Genomic DNA, 26,609 nt, shown 5'->3' with positions numbered 1-26,609 from the left:
TTCTCTACATTGAAACCAGAGTGTATTAGGGTTCTCCAGAGAGAAACACAACCAATAGGATATACATACATACATATTTTATATACATATGAGAGAGAGAGAGAGATTTATGTTAAATATTGGCTCACATGATTGTGGGGGCTGGCAAGTTTGAAAGCTGTAGGGCTGGCCGGTAAACTGGGAATGCAGGCTAATTAGTTGATATAGTTTTCAGTACTAAATCTGCAGGATGGGGCAGCAAGCTGGAAACTCAGGCAGGGTTTCTAGGTTGCTTTATTGAGGCATGATTACTTCTTCTTCAGAAATCTTCAGTCTTTGCTTCTAAGGCCTTCAAAGAATTGCATGGAGCCCATCCACATTATTAAGGGTAACGTGTTGTACTTGAAGTCAACTGATTAACATGTATACATGTTAATCATACCCACAAATACCTTCACAACACATTTATGCTACTGTTTGACCAAACAACTCTAGCCTGGCCAAGTTGACACATAAAGTTACCCATCATGCAGGGTGACAGCTGTAAGTCTCCATTTGCTTATGTGTGTAATGGGAATAGCAATAATATCTATTTCATGGGGCTGTTGTTTGTGTAAATGAGTTAATATATATGAAACACCTAGAACAATACCTAGCCCACAGCATGCACTAAATGTTCACTACTATAAATATTAGTATTGTAAATCTGATCCTATTGACCACCTGCATAAATCATTACAATCACCTCCCGTTGCTGTTAACCTCACACACCAGGCTTCTGTCTGTCTTTGCAGACTCCCACTCTCTTTGCCCGAGGCCCGCTGGATTTCATCCAGGCCCTGGTGCTCACCATTTCTCTTTCCATTGCAAGACCTTTACACACAGCGTTTCCTCTGCCTTAATGCTCTTTTCTCCCTGCATTACCTAATTAATGCCTCTTATCCTTAAGTTTCCCTTCAACTGTGAAAATCTTTCCTAACTTCCTTAATGAGGTCACTTTTCTTATCATAAGCTCTCAGAACGCCATGTGTCATTCCCTCATAATGCTTGTCACAGTTGGCAACTGACTGCATCTGTGTGATTATTTTAAGTCTGTTTCCATAACTAGATTCTAAATACCATAAAGCAGATTATGATTGTCTTGCTTTTCCCAGTATTCCCCGGGTTGCTAAGTTTATCTGTGATAAACAAATAATGGCTTCATACATTACTGCATGAGGCATTTACCCACTCATAGCACCAACTTACAAAGAACAAAGAGAAGAAGCAAGGCCCAGTCACTGTGTGAACTCATATGACCATTTCACAGCTAGAAAAATGGAGGAAAGAGACCAAATCAAGTACACAATTTATAGCTGTACTCAGAACAAAGGAGTCAGCTAATATTTCATAAGATAAGAAAAACAATACAATAAAGTCACATTAAATCATGATCAAGGGGCTCAAATCCTTTGACACTTTTGTGTGCTTATAAAAAAAAACCACTATCACATAAAAATTGTGCTAAGTATAGATGTACTAAATGTAAAAATGAATCATGAAGCTCTTTCTGGAGCATTTGCCAGTTCACAAACAAACAATGCCTCATGGAGCTTATATTCTTGGGACAACTAATGTTCCCAACTGCCTTTTTCCTTAGTGTGGAGAAAGATCTATCCCTTGAGGAGAAATCCATGAGTTATTTTGTGCCTGAGATGTTTATGTAGACAAACTGAATTGTAGAAGAAGCTATAATTTATAGCTTACCTTTCACTCTTTTCTTAAATATTAACAAACATGTTTTGTTATTATTTGTTAAATAATAAAACATGTTTGTTAATATTTAACTCAACTTTCTGAGAGGGTCTTCTCCAGTCTAATGTCTCTATGGTCAGACACAGGAATCTGTATTTTAATTAGTTCCCCATATGATTCATATGTGTCCTTATGTTGGAAAATTACTTCTAGGATTCTGGAATTTGGTTGTGCAACAGAATCACCTAGGAAGTTTCTCCAAAATACAGATCACTTGAGTTCCACCTCAGCTCTGGTGAATCAATCTGTAGGAATAGGACCCAGGACATTCATTTTAAAGGATTTTTTTTTTTTTTTTTTACCAGAACTCAATGTAATTTTTAATCTGAGGAACTGTGCCTTCCTTCATTTCCAGAAATTTGCCCACCATTTTTACTTCAAATATAGCTGCTCTCCCATTCTCTCTTCTTTTTCTCTGGAAAACACATTAGATTTTATCGAAGATTCCCTTCTCTACTCCATGTCTCTTAAATGTCCTTCCATATTTTTCATTTCTTCATTTCTGTGGATTTTCATGATTTTCCCCACATCGTCTATCAATTGACTAAGTCTCTTGTCGGCTATACCTCTTCTATGGTTTTACACATATGTGTTTCCATTATTATAGTTTTTTACATTTTATTTGATTCTTTTGCATGACCGAGCCTTTTTGCCTTCTTTTTATCTCATGTGGTTCCTTACCTAGACAATGCTATTTATCAGCCTCCAGTCTTGTGCATACTGGAATGACTTCCTTCTTGTACCCCTTTCTTCCTAACCTGCCTAATTTATTAGTACTTCAAGACTCAGCTCAGGTAATATCTCCTCTAGTAAACCTTCCTTGAACCCCAGTCTCACCTTGGTGTTCCCAGAACACCCTACATAAAGCCTGTCACAAAACATTATATTGAAAATTTATTATATATCTGTTTCCCCCATAAGACAAAAGCTCCAAAAGGAAGGGATTATGCTTATTTCCTTTTGCTTTATTTACCCAGCATCTGGCATATAGTACATACTCAATAAATGTTAGTTGAATGGAACTAAATTATTGAGAATTGCAGAAAAACGGGCTCTTTCTAATGAGCTGTATCCTCTCTTAAAATTTTCTCTGCTTTGGAAAGTTTAACCCAGTGAGAAAAACATGCAAGTCTTAGGCTAAAAAGTGTTTTAGTAGGTTATGTACTTGGAAAATTGGGATGAGTCCAACAGAAATGTTCAATTCTTGCTAAATGCTCACTTGACATTCCCAGGTTAAATACCACTTCTAGTAGAACTTTCCTTATTTAATTTATAGCTTTTCTCCCACTTACTCTATCATAAAAGATAGCAATAAAAGTCCCATCAAGAAATAAAGAGAGCTATTGAGAAAACTAATAGAGAAGTGACTAGATGCACCATTTCTTTCCTTAAAAATATGTACAGTGTGATGCCAGTCTGGGACAGAAGGAATAAACAGAAACCATACAAATAATCAAAGTCTGTCTAGTAACTATACTTCCCATTAAGCCTTTTCAGATAACACATCAAGATTCCTTCTTTTCATACGTTAGAATAACAGAATACTTCAAGATCCCATAAGACTTTTTCCCCATAATGGACAAAAATTAGGTTAGCCAGCAAAAATCCCTGAGATATTTTATACCACAAAGATGACAAGTTTTCTTTCTCTTTTATAGGATGTGTATTTCTGCGTTAAGTAGACACAGGGATTAGAAAGGATTTAAAGCATTTTAAGAAGTATGGGTTACTTTTTTTTTTTTTTTTTAACATCTTGGGTATTTTTTTTTTTTTTGAGACAGAATTTTGCTCTTGTTGCCCAGCCTGGAATGCAATGATGCCATCTCGGCTCACTGCAACCTTCGTCTTTTGGGTTCAGGCGATTCTTCTGCCTCAGTCTCCCAAGTAGCTGGGATTACAGGCATGCGCCACCATGCCCAGCTAATTTGTATTTTTAGTAGAGATGGGGTTTCTCCATGTTGGTCAGGCTGGTTTTGAATTCCCGACCTCAGGTGGTCCGCCCACTTTGGCCTCCCAAAGTGCTGGGATTACAGGCATGAGCCACTACGCCCAGTTCATCTTGGGTAGCTTTTGAAATAAAAATAAACTATAATTTTAAGCAAAAAAAAAAAAAAAAAATTTCCTGGCCAGGCACAGTGGCTTATGCTTGTAATCCCAGCAGTTTGGGAGGCTGAGGGAGGTGGGCAGATCATCCAAGGTCAGGAGTTCGAGACCAGCCTGGCCAACATAGGAAAGTCCCGTCTCTACTGAAAATACAAAAATTAGCCAGGCATGGTGACAGGCGCCTGTAATCCCAGCTACTTGGGAGGCTGAGGCATGAGAATTTCTTGAATCTGAGAGGTGGAGGTTGCGGTGAGCCAAGATTGTGACACTACACTCCAACCTGGCAACAAAGTGAGACTCCGTCTCAAAAAAAAAAAAAAAAAATTCTTAAAGTATTCTTTTTATTCTCTCTGTTCCACACCTCACTTTGAACATTTGAGGCTCAAAGCATTTGAGTTAATTCATGAGTATGTAAACCCTGAGGTGGTTTTAAAAATTCCATTTGGCATTTGGAGAAAGTGAACATCCAGGCACTTGCCTCAGATTTCTCTGTTGTTGATGGAGTTAGGAAAAGGACTTAGATTTTTTTCCTGCTAGATTTCTTTGAAGCCTATGAAAGTCACTGAAATAACTGAAAAATTCACTGAGTGTGAAAACAGGTATGGAAACATTGTTAGTTGTTTTGATCTGCAAGGAGTTTTAAGGGAGTTGTGAGTGGGAAATAAGAATCAGAAGGACTGGGGTTTTTTCTCCGAGTCAGAGACAGAGGGAGTGCTGGAGCATTGAATGACTTGGTGCAGTTTGATATTTTGCTTACTATTTCTTCATATCTACCCCAAGAAAGGAAGCTGCTATACTCTACAAATTCCTTAACTGCACTGCAATATTTATAATTTCAAAAACCTGCAATTCCTTTGCTTCAACAAATCTCTTTCTCTCTAAAGCTGAAACTGGCCTTCTACAGAAAAAAGGCAGCTATGTTACATGGACCAAGTTCTCATGGGAACCTCCCCATCTGCAACATTCTGGAGTTACTGCCATCCCTGCTTCCCCCAACACACTCATGCTGGCCTCAGTGACCTCATGTATACAAGCATACACATGTCCGCAAGGACACTCACAGCTTTTGTGGCCAGCACCTGGCTGTTGCCTAAGATACTCTTCCAGTTGACAGTTGATCTTTACAGTTGTACATATCAGAACCAACCAGAAAGCCTAAAAGTCAAATTACAGTCTTATGCCCAAACTCCCCCAAACTCTGACTGAGTAGGACTGGAGAGAATCTGGAGCATGTGTATTTTTAAAAGAGTCTTCAGATAGATCTGATGTGCAAATCCCAAACTATAGAACAATAGGGGAAACCTTTAACACAACTTTTTCAAAAGAGTAGAAGATTGAAAGAAGCTCACCACTGAATTAGCTTGTCTGATGGTAATTTCTTTTCTAACAGCTCCTGAATATTTATCAAAGTTTTCCTATTTCTTATCCTAATGCATTGAGTGATGTCTGCTTGATGACTTTAGGCCTGGCTCTGTCATTGAGGTTTTGCATTTCCCAATAAAAGCATTATAAGTCATAGTGACAGTAGTATAGACTCTTCCTTTATTTAAAAAAAAAAAAAAAAAAAAAGGAGGAAGGCTCTAAGTGAGACACAAAGACACAAAAGGAAAGCTTAACTTAGAAATCTGTGATAGAAATTGTCCTACCAGAATAATATAATAAGATCTGAGATGGCTTCAAAATGTTTTCCCACTTTGAAGCCTATGTGTCTTTGGCAACAAAAACAAAAAGTAAGTATTTTGGGGAAGAGAGAATGAAATTTATAATTAAAAGGTAAAAAGTTTTAGTTAATCTGGAAAAGGCAAGTATTGTAAGTATAGTGCTACCATGATCACTACTTCAAGAAATGTCTGCTGCACAGTAACCAAGAGCTGGAAACAACCCAAGTGTTTATCCGTGGATGAATGAGTAAACAATACATATACATACAATGGAATAGTATTCAGCTTTAAAGAGGAAGCAAATTCTGACACATGGTACAACATAAATAAAGTGCTAGATTTGTAATGGAATTAGAGAAGACGCCTTGCTGGAAAGTAAATTATGAATGAGGACGTCATGCTAAGTTAAATAAGTCAATCTCAAAATAAATACTGTGTGATTCCACTTATATGAGGTACCTAGAAGAGTCAAATACATAGAACTAGAAACTAGAATTTTAGTTGCCAGAAGCTGGAAGGAGGAAGAAATGGGGAGTTGTTCTCTAATGGGTATTGGACAGCTTTGCAAGATGAAAACTTTCTGGAAATTGGTTGCACAACAATGTGCCTATATGTAATACTACCGAATTGTACACTTAGAAATGGTTAAGATGGTAAATTTTATGTTATGCACTTTTAAATCACAATTTTAAAAAAAAAGTCTTCCAGTTGAAAGTCAAATTCCTTTGTGACTCAGAATAACTGACGTTGTCAGTTTAGATAAGACATTATAAAACTGAAATTAGAGCAAGTAGAGGTCACTTTCAACTTTGACGCACAATATATGAGCAAAATTAAGGAGCATATTATTCATCTGTTTGTTCTTTTAAACATTCAAAAAATATGTATCTGTTGTGCATCTCCTGAGCTTTAGTTTTACAGAAGCTTGGCTGGCCTTGGGTCAGCCTCACTCTTACCTAGAGGAAACCAGAGTCAATCCAGGGTGTACCAAGGATGTATTTCTGGGCACCAAACATCTTCATATCTGAGTGGTCTTGTTTCAGGCCATTGTCACTCCCACTATTACAAAGGATGATCAGAAAGTTCAAGTTCAAAACATAACTGATTAAATTTGACTCCCTTGATATTTCTGGGTCAGGACCATAGCAGGAAACTCACCATTTATCTACACTGGGAAATCCTCAAACTCCTCTGTATTAACAACTCATATGATTATTCCTAAATTTTACATTCTCAGACTCTGGGAAGTTGTGACACCACAAGTCACTAGTGAGAGATGAGGCAAGTGGTTTTAAGCCAAATCCACAAGTTCCCTCCCTACCTGTTATCACTGCATATCTCCCAGAGATGAGCATGTGTTGATGGAAACAGGCTTAGAGAGCTACCAGATAGGATACTGAGATCTACTTAAAGATCCTTGCTTGGGAGTTCAGCTTCATGTGCTGTCTTTTCAGTGCTAGATTTGTAATGGAATTAGTTAAGACACCTTGTTGGTGAGTAAATTAACAAGATAGTCCTTGAATCCAAAAAAAACAAAGAATAATCTGTATGTGATTATTTGTTTTAGAGCAAGGGCATTTGTTTAGGCTTGTTAAAATATGCAATATGAAACTTACTAATATCTCCATAGTAAAAGTTCACATCACCACCACGCCTTTTCCTCTCTCTCTATTTACATGCTATTTACAAGTATCAAGTGCTTCTTTTATCGGGTCATGTCTTGGCAACCTCACCTTGCATACATATAACCCAATTCACTTGCAACATCACACTCTGAAATTAAACTTATGTTCTAAGGACTATTAAAAATAACTACATATAAATCTAAATATTCTTGTCTCTCCACCTATGAAACATGGCTTCATAACATGAACAAAAAGCTTCTCTGAATAGGGGAGAAGGATAAAACAAAAAAAGTAACTAAAATCACAGCTGAAATGTTGAGTATGAGAAATGAAACTTGATTTAGAGTGCAAATACTGCACGAAATTCAGACCATTTCCCCAGGTGCTCAACTACCTCCACAGAGCAGGACTGACAGCTTTAAGTAAAGAAGTTTTTAGCTGTAGCCTACTACTGCTATTTTTCCCATCATTTTCAAAGGTTTAGGGTGTAGGTTGCCCTAGTGGTCAAGGACAGGAGCTGCAGGAAAGCTGAAGGGAGAGGTTAAGCTAATGATTGTCAGACCATTAGACTCTAAGGTTTTAACTCAGAAAAACAAGGAGTGATTTTGTTTCAATATTGGAAACATGGAGACATGGTTTTCTTGTCATCAAATGGGCACAGACTACAGTGTCATCCATACTAGATCAAATATCTTCAGTACACATTTATAAAATGGTATGAATATGGATGGAATTGGGAAGGACTATAAAATATGTTGGCAAGGAGACCCCCAAAGTGACCTTGTCTTGTAGCTATCGGGCAAATGAACTTGAAGGTAGTTCAGCTTTGATCGCTGGGTTATATCTATCGTTGTCAAGATCACATGTTTGTAATTTATTTGCAGATCAACTCCTTTATTTGCTTTGTGCCTATAGTACCCTGAGGAACTTGGTTTCTCTAAATAAAGAACAGGATAGAATTGTAGTGGCACTTGCTGTCCCCTCTGAGCCTTTTTTTATACTATGGTGCTCCCTGTGTTAGAGTAGGTAAGTGAGAAGAGGAAAATCAAGAACAGAGAACTTTCAGGGTAGGAATAACAACTAAACTGTTGAACACTATCTGCAGTTCTAGATAAAAGTAGTTATTCTCAGCATGTGCAGACCATATAGCATCGGTTCTATAGCTCAGCAACACTATGTGGTTATGAGTACCCCAAGAAAAAAAAACCTCTGCTTCATCAATTTATTCTAACTTCTTACATTGCCCAGTCAGTTTGATATTTTAGTGAATATTACCTTTCAAGTAAAAGAGTCAAGAAGGAAAACCACATCTTGAGCCAGAAGCCAAGTTTGATGCTTTAATTTTTAGTAATTTCTCCATATGCATTTATGTCCTTAGTTAAATTAACTATCACATATTGCTTCTAAGGAAGTCAATGGAAAATTTTACATTTTCTTAGGAAAAAACTTAGCTTGAGATTCTTGCCTCTACAAAACCATTTTTTTTTCTGTTTCCAGACACATACTAGATGAAAGCAATGGAAAAAATTAAAGAACTGACTCATTTAATTGCAGCTATATAATATTCAAATTACAGATAATACTGTGAAGTCATGTGCTTACATGATTCATTGCCAACAATCAATTACTTTCTCAGAAGTTTTACTTATAAAGAATAAATATTCTAAAGTATTAATATCAGTAACACTATTAACTAATACCATGCAACTCAGCAATTTTCAAAACAGTCACCCACATACTCCTTTGCTTTTAACATGGAAAACATGTTTATATGAGATCATGTCCATTTCACATTAAACCTAGACATTTCTTCTATAAATGTCTAAGTTAACTCTGCCACAAGAAAGCTGCAGTTTAAAAAAAAAATATTGTATTTTATGAGAAAATAAAACATGTCAGAGAAAACCTCCCATTTGGCCATTTTCTCTAATTTCTCCTGTACAGTGTGTGAGCTATTTCATGCAGGTATAAGCATCATTTCTCCTCTTATGATAATTTTCCTTTTCTCTACTTTGGTTTCTTTATCATTATAAGTTGTTTTAAGGCCAGTTCTTGTACGTCACTGAAAATGTATCCCATGTAATTTCACTGCTTTCAGGGCAGAGCGGGGTTTGTAAAGAAGAAGAATATTCATTGGGAAAATTAATTTAATTAGGTTTTCCTTACTACACCAAAAACCCTAAAGGTGAATTAAGTACCTTGGTGCTTCAGTACCTCAATTTTCCAGTCCTTGAACACATGCCTGTGCTTTCTGATCCCAGATAAGTCACAGATGGCCAATAGCTGTTTTTTCTTTCGGAAGAGAGCTTCAGTCAAGTTCAAAGAGAGTGCTGGACACAGAAAAAGCAAAGTATCTGACCGATTATAAAGTTATTACTCTTCATTATTTTTGTAATCATGTTAGAAGAGCTTAGCAGCACTTTCACTAAGCAGGTATGGGAATTCTCTTTCACCACTTGTAAATTCCATCCTCTCTGGTTTCTGTGCTCTTCTACTCATGGCACTTCTTACAGATGTCTGCCAATGATATTATACCAACAACTGTAGAGGTAGGGCTGAGAAACTGAAATTGCTTCATATATAGCTTTGGCCCTTTGGGCGCTTTCTGTCCCCAGGGGGAATTGGACTAGAAAACAGCTTCTTGCCAGGCACTGCTAGGTGTGACAGTGCACTTCTCTCTCTGTTCTCAGGGTGTGATTGAGATCGTAAGACCAAATCTGGTAAAGCCAGATCTCCTCCTTGGTCTACGTTTTCTCTTCGCACGACCTGCTTGAGCTCTCAGATTTGTTCTTTGCTATGCTCAGCCAGTAATATGAAAACTTATTTATTGTACGATAGGTTCTTTCTTTCTCAAAAATCTTGATTATCAACTTCATTGATGTTTACTGGGTAAAAAGATGCGGCAGTATTACCCAAAGAAAAGAATCTGCAAGTAGAACCTCCTTAAACTCAGAAATGGGTTGGAATATGGCATATAGCATAATGCTCTGTGAAAACAGGTTTGCTAGTAGACATTGATCCAGCTTTTTTTGTTCTTTCTTTCTTTTTTTTTTTTTCCAAGTTAGCAAGATCTTAGCTGCCTAGACCATTCTATCAACTTCCTGGACCTTTCTGCCTGTCTATGTATACTACGTAAAGGGGCCTGAGTCCAGTCTTCCCCAGCTCTCTATAAAGGGGGCTTTAAGTGAAGGCTGCCTGCCAAAAAGTCTTGCTGCTTCTGATACTGGAACCTTACACTTAAAAAATCTTAGGTCCCACTCCAGATTCCCATGACATAGCCATCCCATTGCTCTTCAGTTCTTATGGCCAAGGAGCAGCATAATGTGGGGTCAGGAAAGGGGGCAATGAGACAAGGAATCAGAAAATCTGGCTCTGAGTTTTGCTTCTTGGAACTTTATATTAATGAATTTGGCAAATTATTTCATTATTCTCTGTTTCTACTTCTCCATTTCAAAACACTGGACAGTTTGTCCCGTAAGAGGGCATCCAATTCTGTGTCATCCAAGATTTGATGATTCCATCTGACTCTAATTCATACTGAGTGGTCAAGTCTATGTCTATAAGACTTCATGGTCAGAGGTTAGACACTGCTTTCACTTGCTTTAAAATAAATTTATAGAATCTGAAATGCCTTGGCCATGTGTGATGTTTAACGCCTGTAATCCCTGCACTTGGTGAGGCCAAGGCAGGCAGATCACTTGAGGTCAGAAGTTCGAAACCAGTCTGGTCAACATGATGAAACCCTGTCTTTACCGAAAAATACAAAAATTAGCTGGGAGTGGCGGTGGGTGTGTAGTCACAGAGAGAGATTCTGTCAAAAAAAAACCAAGAATCTGAAATGCCCTCTTATCAAAACTCCCCACAATGTAGGACACTGGGTAAGACACTGACTGAGGCATGCACAGCATTATGATAGAAAGCAAAGTCTGGAGATAGAGCACAGAGATTTAAATTGTGACTCACCACTTCACTTTGGGCAAGATACTTAAATCTTTCTGTGTCTCAGTGTTTGCAACTGAAAATAGGATTTATAATACTTCTCCCTCATTGGCTTGCTGCAAAAATGAAATGAGGCGTGGTGGCTTATGCCTGTAATCACAGTTCTTTGGGAGGCTGAGGCAGGTGGATCATCTGAGGTCAGGAGTTCGAGACCAGCCTGGCCAACATGGTGAAACCCCATCTCTACTAAAAATACAAAAAATTAGCTGGACGTGGTGGCGGGCGCCTGTAGTCCCAGCTACTTGGGAGGTTGAGGCAGGAGAATCACTTGAACCTGGGAGGTGGAGGTTGCAGTGAGCTGAGATCACACCACTGCACTCCACGCTGGGCAATAAGAGCAAAACTCCATCTCAATAAAATAAAATAAAATAAAATAAAATAAAATAAAAGAAGCTAGTACATATAAAGTTCTCAGAATGATGCTTGGCATATTGTAGGTGACAAATAACTGTTAACATCTCTCTGGAACACTCCCAGCAATGGCCTGTCTACCACATGCAGGGGAGGGAAGCGCACTGTATTTTAGGGCAAAACATTCCAATTTTTGGACAACTCTACTATTAGAACGTTCTATCTTATCACTGGAATTCACCCTAAGTGTAAGGTTATCCCTTTATCTTGTATTAATTCGTAGTTTCTCTTAAATAAACACTTATACAGGCATCCTGTAAAGCAGAACATCTATTGTCAAATGCCACTTCTGTATCTAATAACTATTTATCCTACAGAGGGAACGAACTGAGATTTGGCTCCAACTATAAGCAAATTCTTCCCCTATAGTGAGTCAGGTTGTTGGTCGAATTACTGGGATTTTGTTTTCTTTTTATTATAAATCCCAAACCTTGGGTTTCAGGAGTAACTAAAATATATTTCTATAGCATTTTGCAACATGAAATAAAATGAGTCGGGACTCAGATGGGAGGGCTACTGCAAAGAACTGAAAGGTGTTAGCTTTGATTTCCAAGATCTGACTCTCTTGGCCATCAAGCATCTACCAGTGGGATCGGGCTCTGGGTCAAGGTTAGGGTGAGTCCTAAGGGTCTGTGTATCAACTAGCTCCGCAAAACTTTATCAAATTAAATAAGAAAAAGCTGTGTCTTATATTTGTGATGTTTTTCATTTGAGGCATTTGTAAGAAAGGTTCATCTGATCCATCCTTTGTCACTTCAGATGACTCAACAGAATGGTCACAATAACAAGAATCAATTCAGGATACTCCAAGGAAAGATACTAAAGGGAAAGAACAATACCTGTCTCAGAGTGCCCTTAGCTGGGCTCATCAAATCTTCCCTTTATTTCCTAGGTTCTCTAGGGATATCTTGGCAACTCATGCAATAAATGCCATCACACTTCACCAGCACACTTCAATGCAAAATTTTTATAACCAAGCTGTCACATTGCCTTTCTAGGTTACCTTTAAGTAACTTAAAAATAATAATAATAATATGGTGCTATTGATCAGTGCAGACTCATGTTGTCATTGGAAAAAAAATCAACGTCTGGAATAAAAAGACCTTGGTTCAAGTCCATTTAGCTGTCTACTCACTGTACAACAAGGATTAGGTCCAGCTGAACTCTCTTGCAGCTCAACTTCCTTGTCTACATAGAGAGATACTAACACAGATGACAGGTTTCATCAATGGGCAGTGGCTGCTGAAAGTGTGACTAAATGATTGTGAATCCAGGGGTGCAACACAGCGTTAAAGAATCCCCAAATCAAAGGCCTGCCATGAACTGAAAAAGAACATACATGACACACATTTGACATCCCTAGACTTTAAAATATTCTCCTGAGGGTATTATAAATACAAAACATGTAAAATTGACTTTTAAAGACAAGTTGTATCCAAATTCTATCACTATTTATAACTTTCATTACTATTACTGATTGGCTATTAGAAGAGAAATGCAAGGAAGAACCCTTGTATACCTTCTGTATTCAAACCAAATTCTCTTTTACGTCTTTAGTAGTAAGCATTTTCTTAGTGGGCCACTGAAGACAAAATCCCTTTGTTATACAGGCTCTTAAGTGAAGGAGGCTGGGATGGACAGAGTAAACTTCAGATAAAGTGGGAGGAAGCTCTGCCCTGGCAGGCCCAAGAGAGAGCTGCTGTGAGGAGCAAGAGGCAGTGCCTTGGAGTGCTCCTCACATCATTACACGCAGCCAGTCACCGACTTTGCCTAGGCACCAGGCCAGCTCTGGCAGGAGATTGAATCAAGGCTATTTGCATGTCTGTTTTCAGAACATTAAGTTTTGTCTACCCATCCAAAGTGAGGAGGAGATCAATGCAATCATGCGGAAAACTTAATTTCTAAAAAAAGAAGAAGAAATGAAATGTCTTGCTTTCAATTAAGTACAAATTTTATTTTCTGTAAAGTATGACAACTTCCATTTTATTTTCTGTAACATTTCAATTATTCACTAAAACACTAAAGTATTCTTAGAGAAGGTGCTTAGAAAAGATACCTTCTCTATCCTTAGTATCCTCTAAAGTATCCTTAGAGAAGGTGCTTAGTGTTTTAGTGAAGAGTTCAAACTTTCTCTTATGTGTTTTAAGAGTAATGACAAAACCAGAAAGACATAACTACTACATGGCATAGTGCCGGGTGCTGTCATTTCTATGTTATGTCCTTGGATTCCCACAGTAGTCCTATGACATGAATCTAAGGCTTAGAAATGTCATGGGCCAGGCGATTGGGTAACTGCCACAGTTTAAAGTATGTGGAAATACCCAGAAATTTTAAACAGTGCTGGCAACTTTGTGTTGACCCTCTTCTATGAATAGTTCCCTGGTTATTTCTAATTCTCATTAACTTGGAATAATGCAAGCCATTCAGCAATACGATACGAATAGATATTTCCTTTTCAAAACATTGCACAAATACATGATTTCCTCCCTCTTTCCACCCAGTAGGAGAAGTAGGAAAAGAGCACAGTAATAGGAATTTACCTCCAAGCTATAAAGCCTTCCTATCCTTTCAGTAATCACCAAAGAGAGTTCCTAGTTACTAAGGAGACCATAACAGACTGCATTAGATTCAAGTATGACATTTGGGTTGCCTGGCTAGTGAACGGCAAACAGCAAGGAAAATATTATTGTTGCTGAAATCATTTGATGTCTATGACTAATAAAAAACATGTTGGCAAATTGAATTGTTTGAAATGCCCAAAGGGCTTGGTTAAAGCTATGAATTAATAGCAGAGAGCAATTCTTTCTGAAGAAAAGAAAAAAAAAAAAAAAGATGAAGATGTTGAACTATTTTTAAGTGTATCTGAGTAATCAAAAGGTCCCAACAGAAACATTAGACAGCCAATCTAAGTCTTTTATCCAATTTTTAATTTAAATTTAATTTTCCCCTCCCTTATAGCTAAATATTAAAGTGACATTTTGATTCACATCATCCCTGAATTCTAAGGGACCCACAGGCTTTCTTGGCCTTCTTATTCAACTTCTCACAAATACCAGAATTATCTTTAAACTGTACCAACTACACCAACCCTGGAGGCTTTGAGGGCTGAGATGTTCATTTACTCATGTGCTGTGCCCCTCAGGGAGCTGGAGAAAGCCAGAAGTGGAAAGAGTTGAGGGAAGCCCAACTTCCAGTGACCTCTCAACCCAGGTCCCACAGGTCACCAAGGGCCTGTCTGAAGATGTCCATCCAGTCCCTGCTTGATCTTTCCCAGAGCAGGAGGTCTTTGCCAGGATGCATCCTATCTTGTTCTGGATGCAGCTCTGATTGTCGGAGGGTTCTTTCTCATGTTGTGCCAACGTCTGCCTCCTCATGGTTTCTACCCATTGTTCTTCGTGTTATCTTGAAAACAACATTGTTTGACTCAGCTTCCTCTCCTCTTGAATAGTCCCTTAGGTAACTAAAGTCAACTGCCATGACTGCCCTGTATACTGTAATGTCTTCTCCAAACTAAATAGTCTCAATTTCCTTCTCAGATTATAAGGTAAATATACAAATATTATAATAGAAGAGATAGAACAATATAATCACCGTAAAAGACAGACAGGAACATGTTTTCTGGTAATTGAATATTTTTTTAAAAAGAGTTAAAATGTGTACCTAGAAAGGTGAAATTCTTAACTGATATTGAGAAATCCTGTCTCTGTTCACTGAGTTCCTGAATTCCATTCATCAAATTATTCCATCAAAATGAAAATGTAGCTTGGTAAGCCTTTTTCTTAGTGACAGACACCATGGCAGCTCCTAGTGACTGTTCATTAATTCTCACCTCACTGCATTTATTTTTTCTTGTGTTTATTTACTGTCAATGCATACTATGAGAAAAGTTTCTGGAAAAATACATATCTGCATGTGAAGAGTTGTGACATGATTTGAGAATCTGAATACCATTTATTAAGAATTAAGGGAGGGGCAATGTAAGGAAGATAAATCTTAGTTCTTTCTCCCCCAATATCCTATAATGAAAAATTGCAAACATACAAAAAAGTTGAAATAATTATGTAGTAAACACGCATATAAGTCAAAAAATAGATTCTACAATGAATATTTTACTATCTTCTTCATCTTATCAGGTATCTATTTTTTCTCTATCCAACTGTCTTATTTATGCATTTCAGTGCAACTTGCTCTCATTAGCACACCTAGTCCTTAACATTTCAGCACACATACCATTGTTAGTTCCTTTTGGACACTTTCTAGCACTCCTTTCGCAATCTCTCTTGCCTTATTTTCCCTCATTCTCTCCACTTTCTCAATTTTCATTTCTGTACCCTTCCTCCTACTCTATATCTCCAAAGTTCTAAATTGTAAAAAGAAAGTGTAGAAATTTAAGCATGGAAGAATATTGAAGAGGAAAAGGTCAATGGTCACCATCCAGGACCTCACAAGGTGCTGTCACTGCAGGCCTGGGATAGATAAGATCCTCATGAATAAGCTGACCCAAACCAGCTCACAAGAGACAGAGGTATATATTAAAATGCCAACTTAATAATTGAAAAACACAGCTGTCCAGCTGCCAAATAGTCAGACATATTTCTTGGTCAGCTCGGTCTCTCCTGAACTAATGTACATGACAGGCCAAATTATGAAGCCTTTTAGTAAATAGAGGCTCAGAAGAAGGGAATTCGTTAGAAGGTCTTCATGACTTGGAGGCAGAGACTTCATCAGTCTTCATGTTTCAACATCTGGCCAGCATCATGCCTGACACCCAGAGGATGCATCCTAATAATTAGTACTACCTCTTTACAAGTACTGCCATGAAAACCAGGCCTTTGCGTTGTGGCTCAGGGTACCTCTCACATGGATTGTGCTGGCTGAACCTTGCCTAATTCTACCCTCTAACTCCCCTTAAAGAAGTTCCACGCCTACCATTCTCCTTTGAGTAACACATTTCCTTTAGCCCTGTTTATGCCATTAACTAAGCTTTAGTGAAGTCCTGATCTTCCTGTTTGGGGTCTAGAAGATAACCTGATCTGAGTGACCTCCCAAAGGTTTAGATCTCATAAATAATCCAGATGATGTATGTAGTCGTACTGGCAACAAAGCAAAAAGTGAAATGAGGGGTCTTTGAAATGAAAGGCCCGTTTCTATTTAAGACCGTTTTTGATAAATTGATTTTACTGGTGTTACTCTCAAAGAGTAGAGTAATTCCCTGCTGCCTGAGTATACTGCCTTCAGAGGCCAGGGAAGAACATGATCTTCCCTAGTGAGCAAAAACCATCCCTTCCCTATCTCAAGATTTATGTCTGATAAGAAATGTTAGTAGATCATTTTCTGAGCTTCCTAATTACCAGCACACAAAGACTTGGCAAGGTGAGCTCTTCAATGGAAAGGTAGCTATACAAAAGCAACACGAAAGTACAAATGCAACACCTTTCACAACAGATAGCTTCTCCAAAGTAGCAGATAAATCCAATTTTAAAGAATCAAATCTACTTTGAAACCCTAAAAGGAACTTTTGAGCCATGAAGTGTCAAGGTGAATCCTTCAGTTATGTAACAAGTTCCTGATGCAGCTCTCCCAAAGATTTAGGTCTCATAAATCAAATTATTTTAGAGCAAGGCATCCCTGTTCACTACTGCTTAAAAACCATTCTTATGCTTGACCCTTTCTTACCCTTGACACTTTCCCCATATGGATCCCATACTAAATATCAGAAAACACCAGCATTTGGTGGTCACATCACACATTTTAGAATGTATCTGAAAGCAAACCACTATAGTGTTGAGGGGGAAATGACTTAGAATCAAGGCTCTATTTCACAGGAGTCTACTTACAGATGGGGAAAAAAAATCTGATACTAGTAGGCATTAGTACCTCAGTGGCAAATGCCAACTGGCAACTAGAGTTCTTCTAATTGCCTCTATTATAAGCAACAGGGTTCTGACCCAGATAAAAACTCTTCAAAAGTGTAAAAGATACTATGATGTAGAGAGTGGGCTTTTTTTGTTGAGGGTTCAAACGCTCTGACAGGAGCACATACACTGTTTCACAAACCTCGAACAGGACTCAATTTAGATAAACAGGGAGTGTTTCATCTAAGCAGGCTTCAAAGGCAGCGTTTGTTCAGACATCATTCCTTTTATTTCTTTGATGCGTCTGTCCCCAGGGATGGAAACTCTTATTTTTTTATTTTTTATTTGTTTAAGAAACTAAAGCATGAAAAGAAAGTGAAAAAGCTACAAACTGATTTGGCAACAGCTAAGCAAGAGGCTGCCATCACAGTTCTGGAACTCAATGAGAAGATAAAGACTCTATGTGAAGGAAAGCCAGCCCCTAGAGGTCAGTATTACCACGTGACAGATCCACACTGGCCCATCAACTGGGTGATGTATGTAGTTGTATTGGCAACAAAGCAAAAAAAAAAACGAGGCCACAGGCCTGGCCTGACCTCTGTGTGGCACCAATAGATACAGCACATGAACTACTAACTCCAGGCTGGATTCACTTTCACCTTGAGAGGGGCAGAGAATGAATAAGCGGTTTGCTCGTTAAGGGAAAGTCTTTGAAGCTGAAGAGCTAGACTGAAATAGATCTGAGAAGTGTTGCTGGACAAGCTGGGTGGTAGTAGGGGGAGGGCAGGGCATAAGAAGGAAGGCAGGCGCCTGCAGGGACTGGGCTCTGGAGTGAGACAGAGCTGTCTGAAAACACAGGCTGACAGACTAGGGCACGGGGAAGAGAAGATAATCTTTTTTTTTTTTTTTTCCCAATAGGCAAATGAACCAGAAACAAGCAGGGAAGGCTGGCTGGAGATGAAATCTGGGTAGTTCAGAAAATTGTGAATAGCCACATTGGTTCTGATTTTTTAAAAAAAGACTTCTCCAGCTAACAAACTATAAACACACCGTTAGGCAACAAACAAGCAAACAACAAACAAGAAAACCCCAAATCTCAGACTGTTATTTTAGCAAGAACACTAGTTAACATTTAATATAGTACCATGGGCCAGGTATTTTGCTAAGCATTCCATGTCTATTTAATTCTAAGAATAACCTCTAAGGTAAGTACATTTACGAATTCCCTAAGAATAAGCAGCGGCTTAGAGATGTTCATTACCCTGCCACTGCACAAGCAACACTTGGAGAGTTAGCCTCTAGAGCAGCAGCTGACTGTACCCTAGTGTGCCTTTCCCATCTTTGGGAGACTCAGGGCATTCCCTCTGCTATGTCGCAGTAATATCAAACTTCATTCCTGCCTGGTGAATCTCTTGCAAAGCTGTGGTTCCCTGGGAAAAATGTCTTCCTTTGATGTGTGCCACTCTTGCAAAGCCAGGAACATGTCATCGTTCTTACTCTGGCTTCCTTTATTACTCATAAGTAATTGTGGAAAAAGAGGAGTAATGCAGAACCAAATGGAGGAGGAGGAAGCAGGTGAAGTGTAGTTTCAGAAAGGGAGACACTCCCAGCACCCTGACTACATGGTAAAGCTTTTCATATGAATTTGATTTTCATTTTCAGTTTTGAATAGTGCTTTCCCAGGATTCAAATGCACGTAACACTGTGAACTTGAAACATAGTTTTTTCTTTCAATAAAACAACATAAAGGCAGTTTGTAAATTTGCTTTTACCACCATGAAGCCTAAAAGAATAAAATCTGTTAGAGAATATTATCCATTTAAAAGTCCTTATTCTGAGACATTAGCCAGATTTTTCACTGGTTTCATTAGAAGAAACTGACAATGATTGTAGAGCACATTGGAGAAGGTTCCCCAGCTCGCTTAAGAGAAGCTTTCAACTTTTCAATTGCATTTTAAACCCCGTGCAAAGAAAAATAATCGCAAGGTCTCTAATAGTTTCCTTTTTTCAATATTACTTACTGTCTAATGACAATTTTGTCTCTCGGATATTTTGAGAGGGCAAAATTTAAATAATACTGAGGGACTAGGACTCTAATGGCTTGGGAGAGGGAAGAAAACATTAAATCCTACCCTTTTTTTTTGCCCATTATTCTGTTTGTGTGTGTGGTTTTTTTAACTACCTGTAGAGAAAAACATGGCTACTCATGAACAGATGTAAATTTAAGATTTAAATAAAGCCATCCATTATGGATCAAGACAGTGATTCTCTTTTGGAGCTACATGTTGCTTCTCTTATTTGGTGGGGAAACTGACTCAGTTGACTGACATGTAGCACCAAGATCCTAAATCAAATATTTGCACAATCTTGCTCTTCCGCAGGTCCCTTGCAGCCTCACCCAAATTCAATAGTCCCTGAGATCGTCAAGGCCATTGTGGTCCCAGCATAATATTAACCAGCATTCTCAGAAACCTTGGTAACCTTGGCCTCTGAATTCACTTCAGAATAAAGTCTGAAAAGATCTCCAGTAACTTTAACACACAATGACCCCTATTTAATCACAGGATAATTAGGGCTGACCCACCCCCCCACACACACACGTTTCTGGACCTAGAACAACACCACTGCCCTGATTATCTTGTAAAATGTTTGTTTTGGGTTTTCAGACCTCTGTTTGCAAATGAGCTCCAGTCATAACAGCTTAAGGAGAAAGGGTGATTTACTGGTGCATGTAAACAAACCAAGAGAGAGCATTGCACTAGCCTTAGAGTCAGATGGATTCCAGTCTAAAGGACCATCAGGAAACTTCTGTGTCACTCACCTCTGCTTCTTTCTGCATTGAGACTTGATTCTCTCAAGCTAGATGTCAGAAGAGAATGGAAATATGGCCACAAGCAGCTATGGGCTGCCCTCCTTATCATATAATCTCCAGGGAGGAAAGAAAGCATTTTTCCACTAGCTCCAGTTGGAAAGTACAAGAAAGAAATCAATCCTAGCTTAGTTGGGTACCCATCTGTGGATATGAACCAATCTTTGTGGCCAGGGCTGAGGAAATAAGGTTGGACAAACCGTAGTCATGTCTCCACCACTGGGTGGCAGGATAGAGGAAGTAAACATGGGGAAGGAGAATGCTCCAGCTGGCAGCTCCCACCAAAAGCACAGAGCTGGATTAAGAGAAATCCACTTTCTTAAAGGAATATCTCATTACTGGAAAAGAGTGATAGGCAAAATCAGTATCTCCTAGCCAGGCGTGGTGGTGCATTCCTGTAATCCCAGCTACTTGGGAGGCTGAGGCATGAGACTTGCTTGAACCTGGGAGGCAGAGGTTGCAGTGAGCTGAGATCTTGCCACTGCACTTCAGCCTTGGTGAAAGAGCAAGACTCTGTCTCAAAAAATAAAATGAAAATAAATTTAAACAAACAAACAAAAAACATCTCCAATACACCTTCAACTAGTGGTCAAGTTAAAATATAGTGTAGGCCGGGCATGGTGACTCACACTTGTAATCCCAGCACTTTGGGAGGCCGAGGTGGATGGATCGCTGGAGGTCAGGAGTTTGAGACCAGCCTGGCTAAGATGGGGAAACCCCATCTCTACTAAAAATACAAAAATTAGCTGGATATGGTGGTGGGTACCTGTAATCCCAGCTACTCCAGAGGCTGAGGCAGGAGAATCACTTGAACCTGGGAGGCAGAGGTTGCAGTGAGCTGAGATCCCACCACTGCAATCCAGCCTGGGTGACAGAGTGAGACTGGGTCTCAAAAAGTAAAATAAAATATATATACATATATATAGTGTAATATTTACTGAGCCACCCATACCATGGGTATTTGTACTTTAAAAGTCGATTCTTCTTCAATGAACAAAAGACTGTCATGGTCTAAGAAATAAATCTCCAATGGTATAATTTCAGACCCCATAATAAATAGAGTGAACCACTTTAGAAAAGGAGTCCCCTTCTAGCCTTCAGTAAGTGATACATGGTCACCTACTCTGAAGGCTTGCTTTGTTTTAACAATTATATGGCGAGAAGGGAAAAAAAGTGTTGATTCTAAGTGACATTTGTTACCTAGATTAGCATTCCACTATTTCTCTGTTATAGTTACAAACTGATGCTTACAGTTCTAATAAGCAGATTAATGAAATGTTTCCAAATAAGTTAGAACTCCTTTTTACCTCTGTGTGATTTTTCCTTGTTTGGTTCATTTTCTAAGCAGTCTATAGGTCATTCAGGTCTGCCATTCAGGTCTTCTGATCAGAGGAATCAGAGGGATCTTCCAGAATATTAGGAATATTTTTAGGCATATTCATATTCAAATTAATGAAACTGTGTGCTATCAAATTTCTTTTTTTTAAAAACCTAAACACAGTAAACTATTTCATTGGCAGTGTGCTTAAATTACCTCCAAAGAAATAAACGATTTAAGTCTCGATGGAAAGTTCAGCTGAAAAGAAAAGCACCTTTATTACAAAACTGGCACAGCGGGAAACTTACCTACAGCCTGAGTGTTGTTTGTTGATTTTACTTTGTTCAAATAATCACAACTCAAGGCGGATTCCTTCCATCATTTCCACACCTGAAATGCTTACAGCTCTATTCAGCAGAACTCAGTAAAAACACCTATTGTATCCCTTCAAAGCTTGAGTTCACCTTTTGGTACACTTCAGTATGCTGGAACCTAAGGTTAAATTTTAAAACAATCCTTGTGGCCAGTCGTGGTGGCTCACACCTGTAATCCCAGCACTTCGGGAGGCTGAGGCAGGCATATCATCTGAGGTCAGGAGTTCAAGACCAGCCTGGCCAACACGGTGAAACCCCATCTCTACTAAAAACACAAAAATTAGCCGGGTGTGATGGTGGGTGCCTGTAATCCCAGCTACTCGGGAGGCTGAGGCAGGAGAATTGCTTGAACCTGGGAGGTGGAGTTTGCAGTGAGCCGAGACCGCACTATTGCACTCCAGCCTGGATGACAGAGTGAAATTCTGTCTCTCTCTCTCTCTCTCTCACACACACACACACACACACATACACACACACAAAACAACAACAACAATCCTTGTTTCCTTTGGCTTAGAAGGACAGTTACTTTGCAAAAGACCTTATTGACTGTGTCCTGTTGTTGGTGCATGAGTAGTTACTTGATCTGATGAAAATGCCTGCCTTTGACCAGAACATCAGGAACTTGGTTTATAGATTTCAAGCTAGCATACTTAAGGGAATGCATCCTTCTGAACTTTTTTCTTTTAGTTTCTTTTTCTTTTCTCTCTTAATACACGCAGCTACCAAATAAGGTGTCTAGCCTACATATGCATGTCCCTATTATCTCAATGAAAGTCCTGGCAACTCAAAAGTTATCTCTTTGTTTTACTCCCATTAAGGAGGTACTCCCCAGGTAGTGCTGGTACATCCCAGGGTAGGTTTATCCAAGACTCAATGTCTGAATCAAGCCAGCTACACTTTTGAGGGGAAGCCTGTAATAGGATTGACATTTTAGTGATTTTTCAGTGACACATAACTTTTTAAACACTAGACAACTTATCCCATTTATTTTAAGTATCAGACTATTGCTGTCCTACATTCTTGAGAAAGTCTGGAAATATATTTCTTTGCCGACACCCCAGAGCCAATTTTCATCAATATTTTAAAGTGAATCTTTTATCATGATGCTCACCCCTAGGCACAGAGTTCAAACCTTCTCTATCTTGCAGTATTCTTTTTACCTCTCCACCTGCAAACTTCCTCAGGATCAAAGTTCCTGTGGCAACCAGGTGTTAGGAAAAGAGGGATTTGGAGGTGACAAAAATGTTCTGGAATGAGATATAGCAGTGATTGCATGGTATTTTTAATATAGTAAAGCCACTGAACTGTACACTCTAAAATTGCTAACATGGTGAATTTTATGTTATGTGAACGTTATCTCCATTAGAAAATAAAAAAGTAGTGATTAAAGCAATCCTAACACTGACTAAAAACCCTGTCAAGTGTAAGTGTATTTTAAAGAAAGTGCATTGGGCCTAAATAAAATCTTGAGTTGGCAGCATTCCAAGCGTTTCGAGAGCGGTCATGTTAATATTTACTGGAATAAGACTAGGCTTGAATAGTTGTCCACTTGTGTGTAGGTCTGTTGAACAATGCCACCTTTTCCTCTTCTAATTTCTCCCAGCCTAGCTCTTTCAAAGCTGTTATTTGCCATACTAGCAACCAATTATTTGACCATGAGTTCTACAGGTAACCTTCTTTCACCACTGAACACAGATATTTGTTTTCCCAGTCTACCTGGGTTTTCTAAGAAAGTAACTAGTCTGGTCTTGGAATTTCACTGTTTCAGCTGCTGGGACTTCGTCAAAAACCACTGCTCACCATCATCAGACTTTATGGAGCTCAGGTTGATATGTAGTCAAAAGCACAGTGTTTTTGCACTTTCTGATCCCTACTCTCTACTATGTCCAAGGGTGCTATTGCCTTGACAGAAAATTAAGAAGTGACAATGTGCTAGCAGCCCTCACTCTCAGCGCCTCCTCAGCCTTGACGTCCACTCTGGCAGCGCTTGAGGAGCCCTTCAGCCCGCCACAGCACCGTGGGAGTCCCTCTTTGGGCTGGCTGAGGTCAGAGCCTCCTCCCTCTGCTTGCGGGGAGGTGCGGAGGGAGAGGCATGGGCGGGAACCGCGGCTGCGCGCGCGCTCACGGGCCAGTGCGAGTTCCAACGGGCGCGGGCTCGGTGGGCGCGTGCTCCGCGGGCTCCGCACTGGGAACGGCTGGCGGGCCGGCCCAGCGGGCCCAGGGCAGTGAGGGGCTTAGCACCCAGGCCAGCAGCGGCAGAGGTTGCGCGGGGTCCCCCAGCAGTGCCGGCCTGCAGGGGCCGCACTCAAATTCTCACCGGGTCTTAGCTGCCTGCCCGCAGGGCAGGGAATCTGCAGCCCGCCATGTCTGAGCTCTTCCCCCTGCGGTGGGCTCCCCCGCGGGCCTGAGCCTCCCCGACGGGCGCCGCCCCCTGCTCCGTGGCGCCGGGTCCCATCCACAGCCCAAGGGCTGAGGATTGCAGGCACCGCTCAGGACTGGCGGGCAGCTTCACCTGCAGCCAGGGTGCAGGATCCACTGGGTGAAGCCAGCTGGGCTCCTGAACTGGATGGGGACTTGGAGAACTTTTATATCTAGCGGGAGGATTGTATGTGCACCAATCAGCACTCTCTGTCTACCTCAGGGTTTGTGAATACACCAATTGGTACTCTGTATCTAGCTAACCTAGTGGAGACTTGGAGGACTAGCACTCTGTAACTCTGTGTCTGGCTCAAGGATTGTAAATACACCAATCAGAACTCTGTCTAGCTCAAGGTTTGTAAATACACAAATTGGTACTCTGTATCTAGCTAACTCTATCTAGCTAACTAGCGCTCTGTGACTCTGTCTAGCTCAAGGATTGTAAACACACCAATCAGCTGTCAAAATGGGCCAATCAGCTCTCTGTAAAGTGGACCAATCAGCTCTCTATAAAATGGACCAGTCAGCAGGATGTGGGTGGGGCCAGATAAGGGAATAAAAGCAGGTTGCCTGAGCCAGCCAGGGGCAACCCGCTGGAGTCCCCTTTCGCAGTTTGGAGGGTTTGTTCCTTTCCTCTTTGCAATAAATCTTGCAGCTGCTCAGTTTTTGGGTCCACGCTGCTTTTATGAGCTGTAACATTCACCCCAAAGGTCTGCAGCTTCACTGCTAACAGCGAGACCGTGAACCCACCAGGAGGAAGAAGCTCCAGACACATCTGAACGTCTGAAGGAACAAACTCCGGACATACCATCTTTAAGAACTATAACACTCACCGTGAGGGTCCACAGCTTTATTCTTGAAGTCAGTGAGAAAAAGAACCCACCAATTCTGGACGCAAAATAACAAGAGATGTCTCCTCCACAGGAATCATTACCCCAGGATTTGCAGGAAGGAATTTACTTTTACAGCACTACCACTGAATTTTCAGATACAGAAGCTACTCCAAGGTGGGATATTTTACATTTAGACCAATACACACCAGCAATTAACAGCAGGAAAAAATAAGAGAGCATAGGAGTGATCAACTAAAGGTGTACTTTCTAAATATGATAAATTCCTAAGGAGTTTTAATATTTGCCTCATATAAATAGCTTATATTTAACTAAAAAGTTAAATATTAAAAAATCTATAGGTCTCATTCAGAGATTGCCTGTTGGTTATCTCTAACTTTGTCCACTGAAAGTATTTTCCTGAAATAGAGCCACTATACCCCTAAACCAAAGTCTTCTTCCTGATTTCAGAAGTTCCCACAAGGATAAGCATCTGTTTCAGGAGTCCCTGCAGAGCTTAGAGATTTATTGCACAGAAGATCCCAAGAAATGTTACTTCTTTCAGCTGAAGGCTGTGGCCTAATTCAATATGTACAAATTTAGTGTGATTGTGATTTTCAAAATGTCATTTTAGAGACCTATAGGCTTAAACAGCACTGAGATAAAAACTAAGCATTGATCAGGACTTTGTTGGTTGCAAGTGACAGAAACTAAAATGAAACTAGTTGAAGGAAAGGGATGTATGAGCCCTTCAGGCTGGTAAGGAGGCTGAACCGCAGGCTTTCTAGACTGCTCCCGTGGCCCCTCCTTGCCTGTTGATCCCATGTAGACTACTGCAGGCACAGAAAGGGAAAGGATCCCTTGGCTGTCCAGTAACACTCTATAGTGAACATTTACTATTTCTGCTCAGAACCACTTCCCCCTTCTTTCAGTAACAGAGGCATGATTTCTGTTACTGAAAGAAGAGGGAAGAGACTACATCTCAAAAAAAAAAAAAAAAAATACAGAAAGCTATCTTATGTCATTACCATAAATTCTTTTTTTTTCTTTAGGTAGTTAACACTGGTTTATAGTGCTTGCAATCAAAGAACATTAATTCACACCCAACTCCAGGTAACAGAGCTTCCTTCTCACAGTCTACAAAGAAATCTCAGAGAAGGAATTTGATTGCCCCCGCTCATATCACTTTCTTACTCCTTAGATCAATTACTGCAGCCAAGGCAATGGGATATGATCCTGGACCACACCTGAGTCATGTGCCAGAGGTGAAGGGCTAGGGAGTGTTATCAGATAAAAGAAGATGAGGAAACTTTTGGATAGAAGACAAAATACACCTCTCACCGTGCCTTCTAAACTGTTTTTAGTTAAACCTT

General features: G+C 39.7%; 1 protein-coding gene across 1 annotated transcript in view; it reads left to right on the top strand.

Annotated features, from left to right (window-relative positions):
• The window catches only part of LOC105467225 (coiled-coil domain containing 192), a 249,325-nt gene that overhangs the window by 161,072 nt on the left and 61,644 nt on the right, over positions 1 to 26,609 (top strand). The window contains exon 6 of the mRNA XM_011716707.2: positions 17,782 to 17,914. Coding sequence (XP_011715009.1) covers positions 17,782 to 17,914 — 133 coding nt within the window. The remainder of the gene's footprint in view (positions 1 to 17,781; positions 17,915 to 26,609) is intronic.

Source organism: Macaca nemestrina, chromosome 6 (genome assembly GCF_043159975.1).
Source record: "Macaca nemestrina isolate mMacNem1 chromosome 6, mMacNem.hap1, whole genome shotgun sequence".
In the NCBI taxonomy this organism is placed as follows: Eukaryota; Metazoa; Chordata; class Mammalia; order Primates; family Cercopithecidae; genus Macaca; species Macaca nemestrina.
The sequence above is the reverse complement of the archived record's forward strand: the minus strand, read 5'-3'. Positions and strand labels throughout refer to the sequence as shown.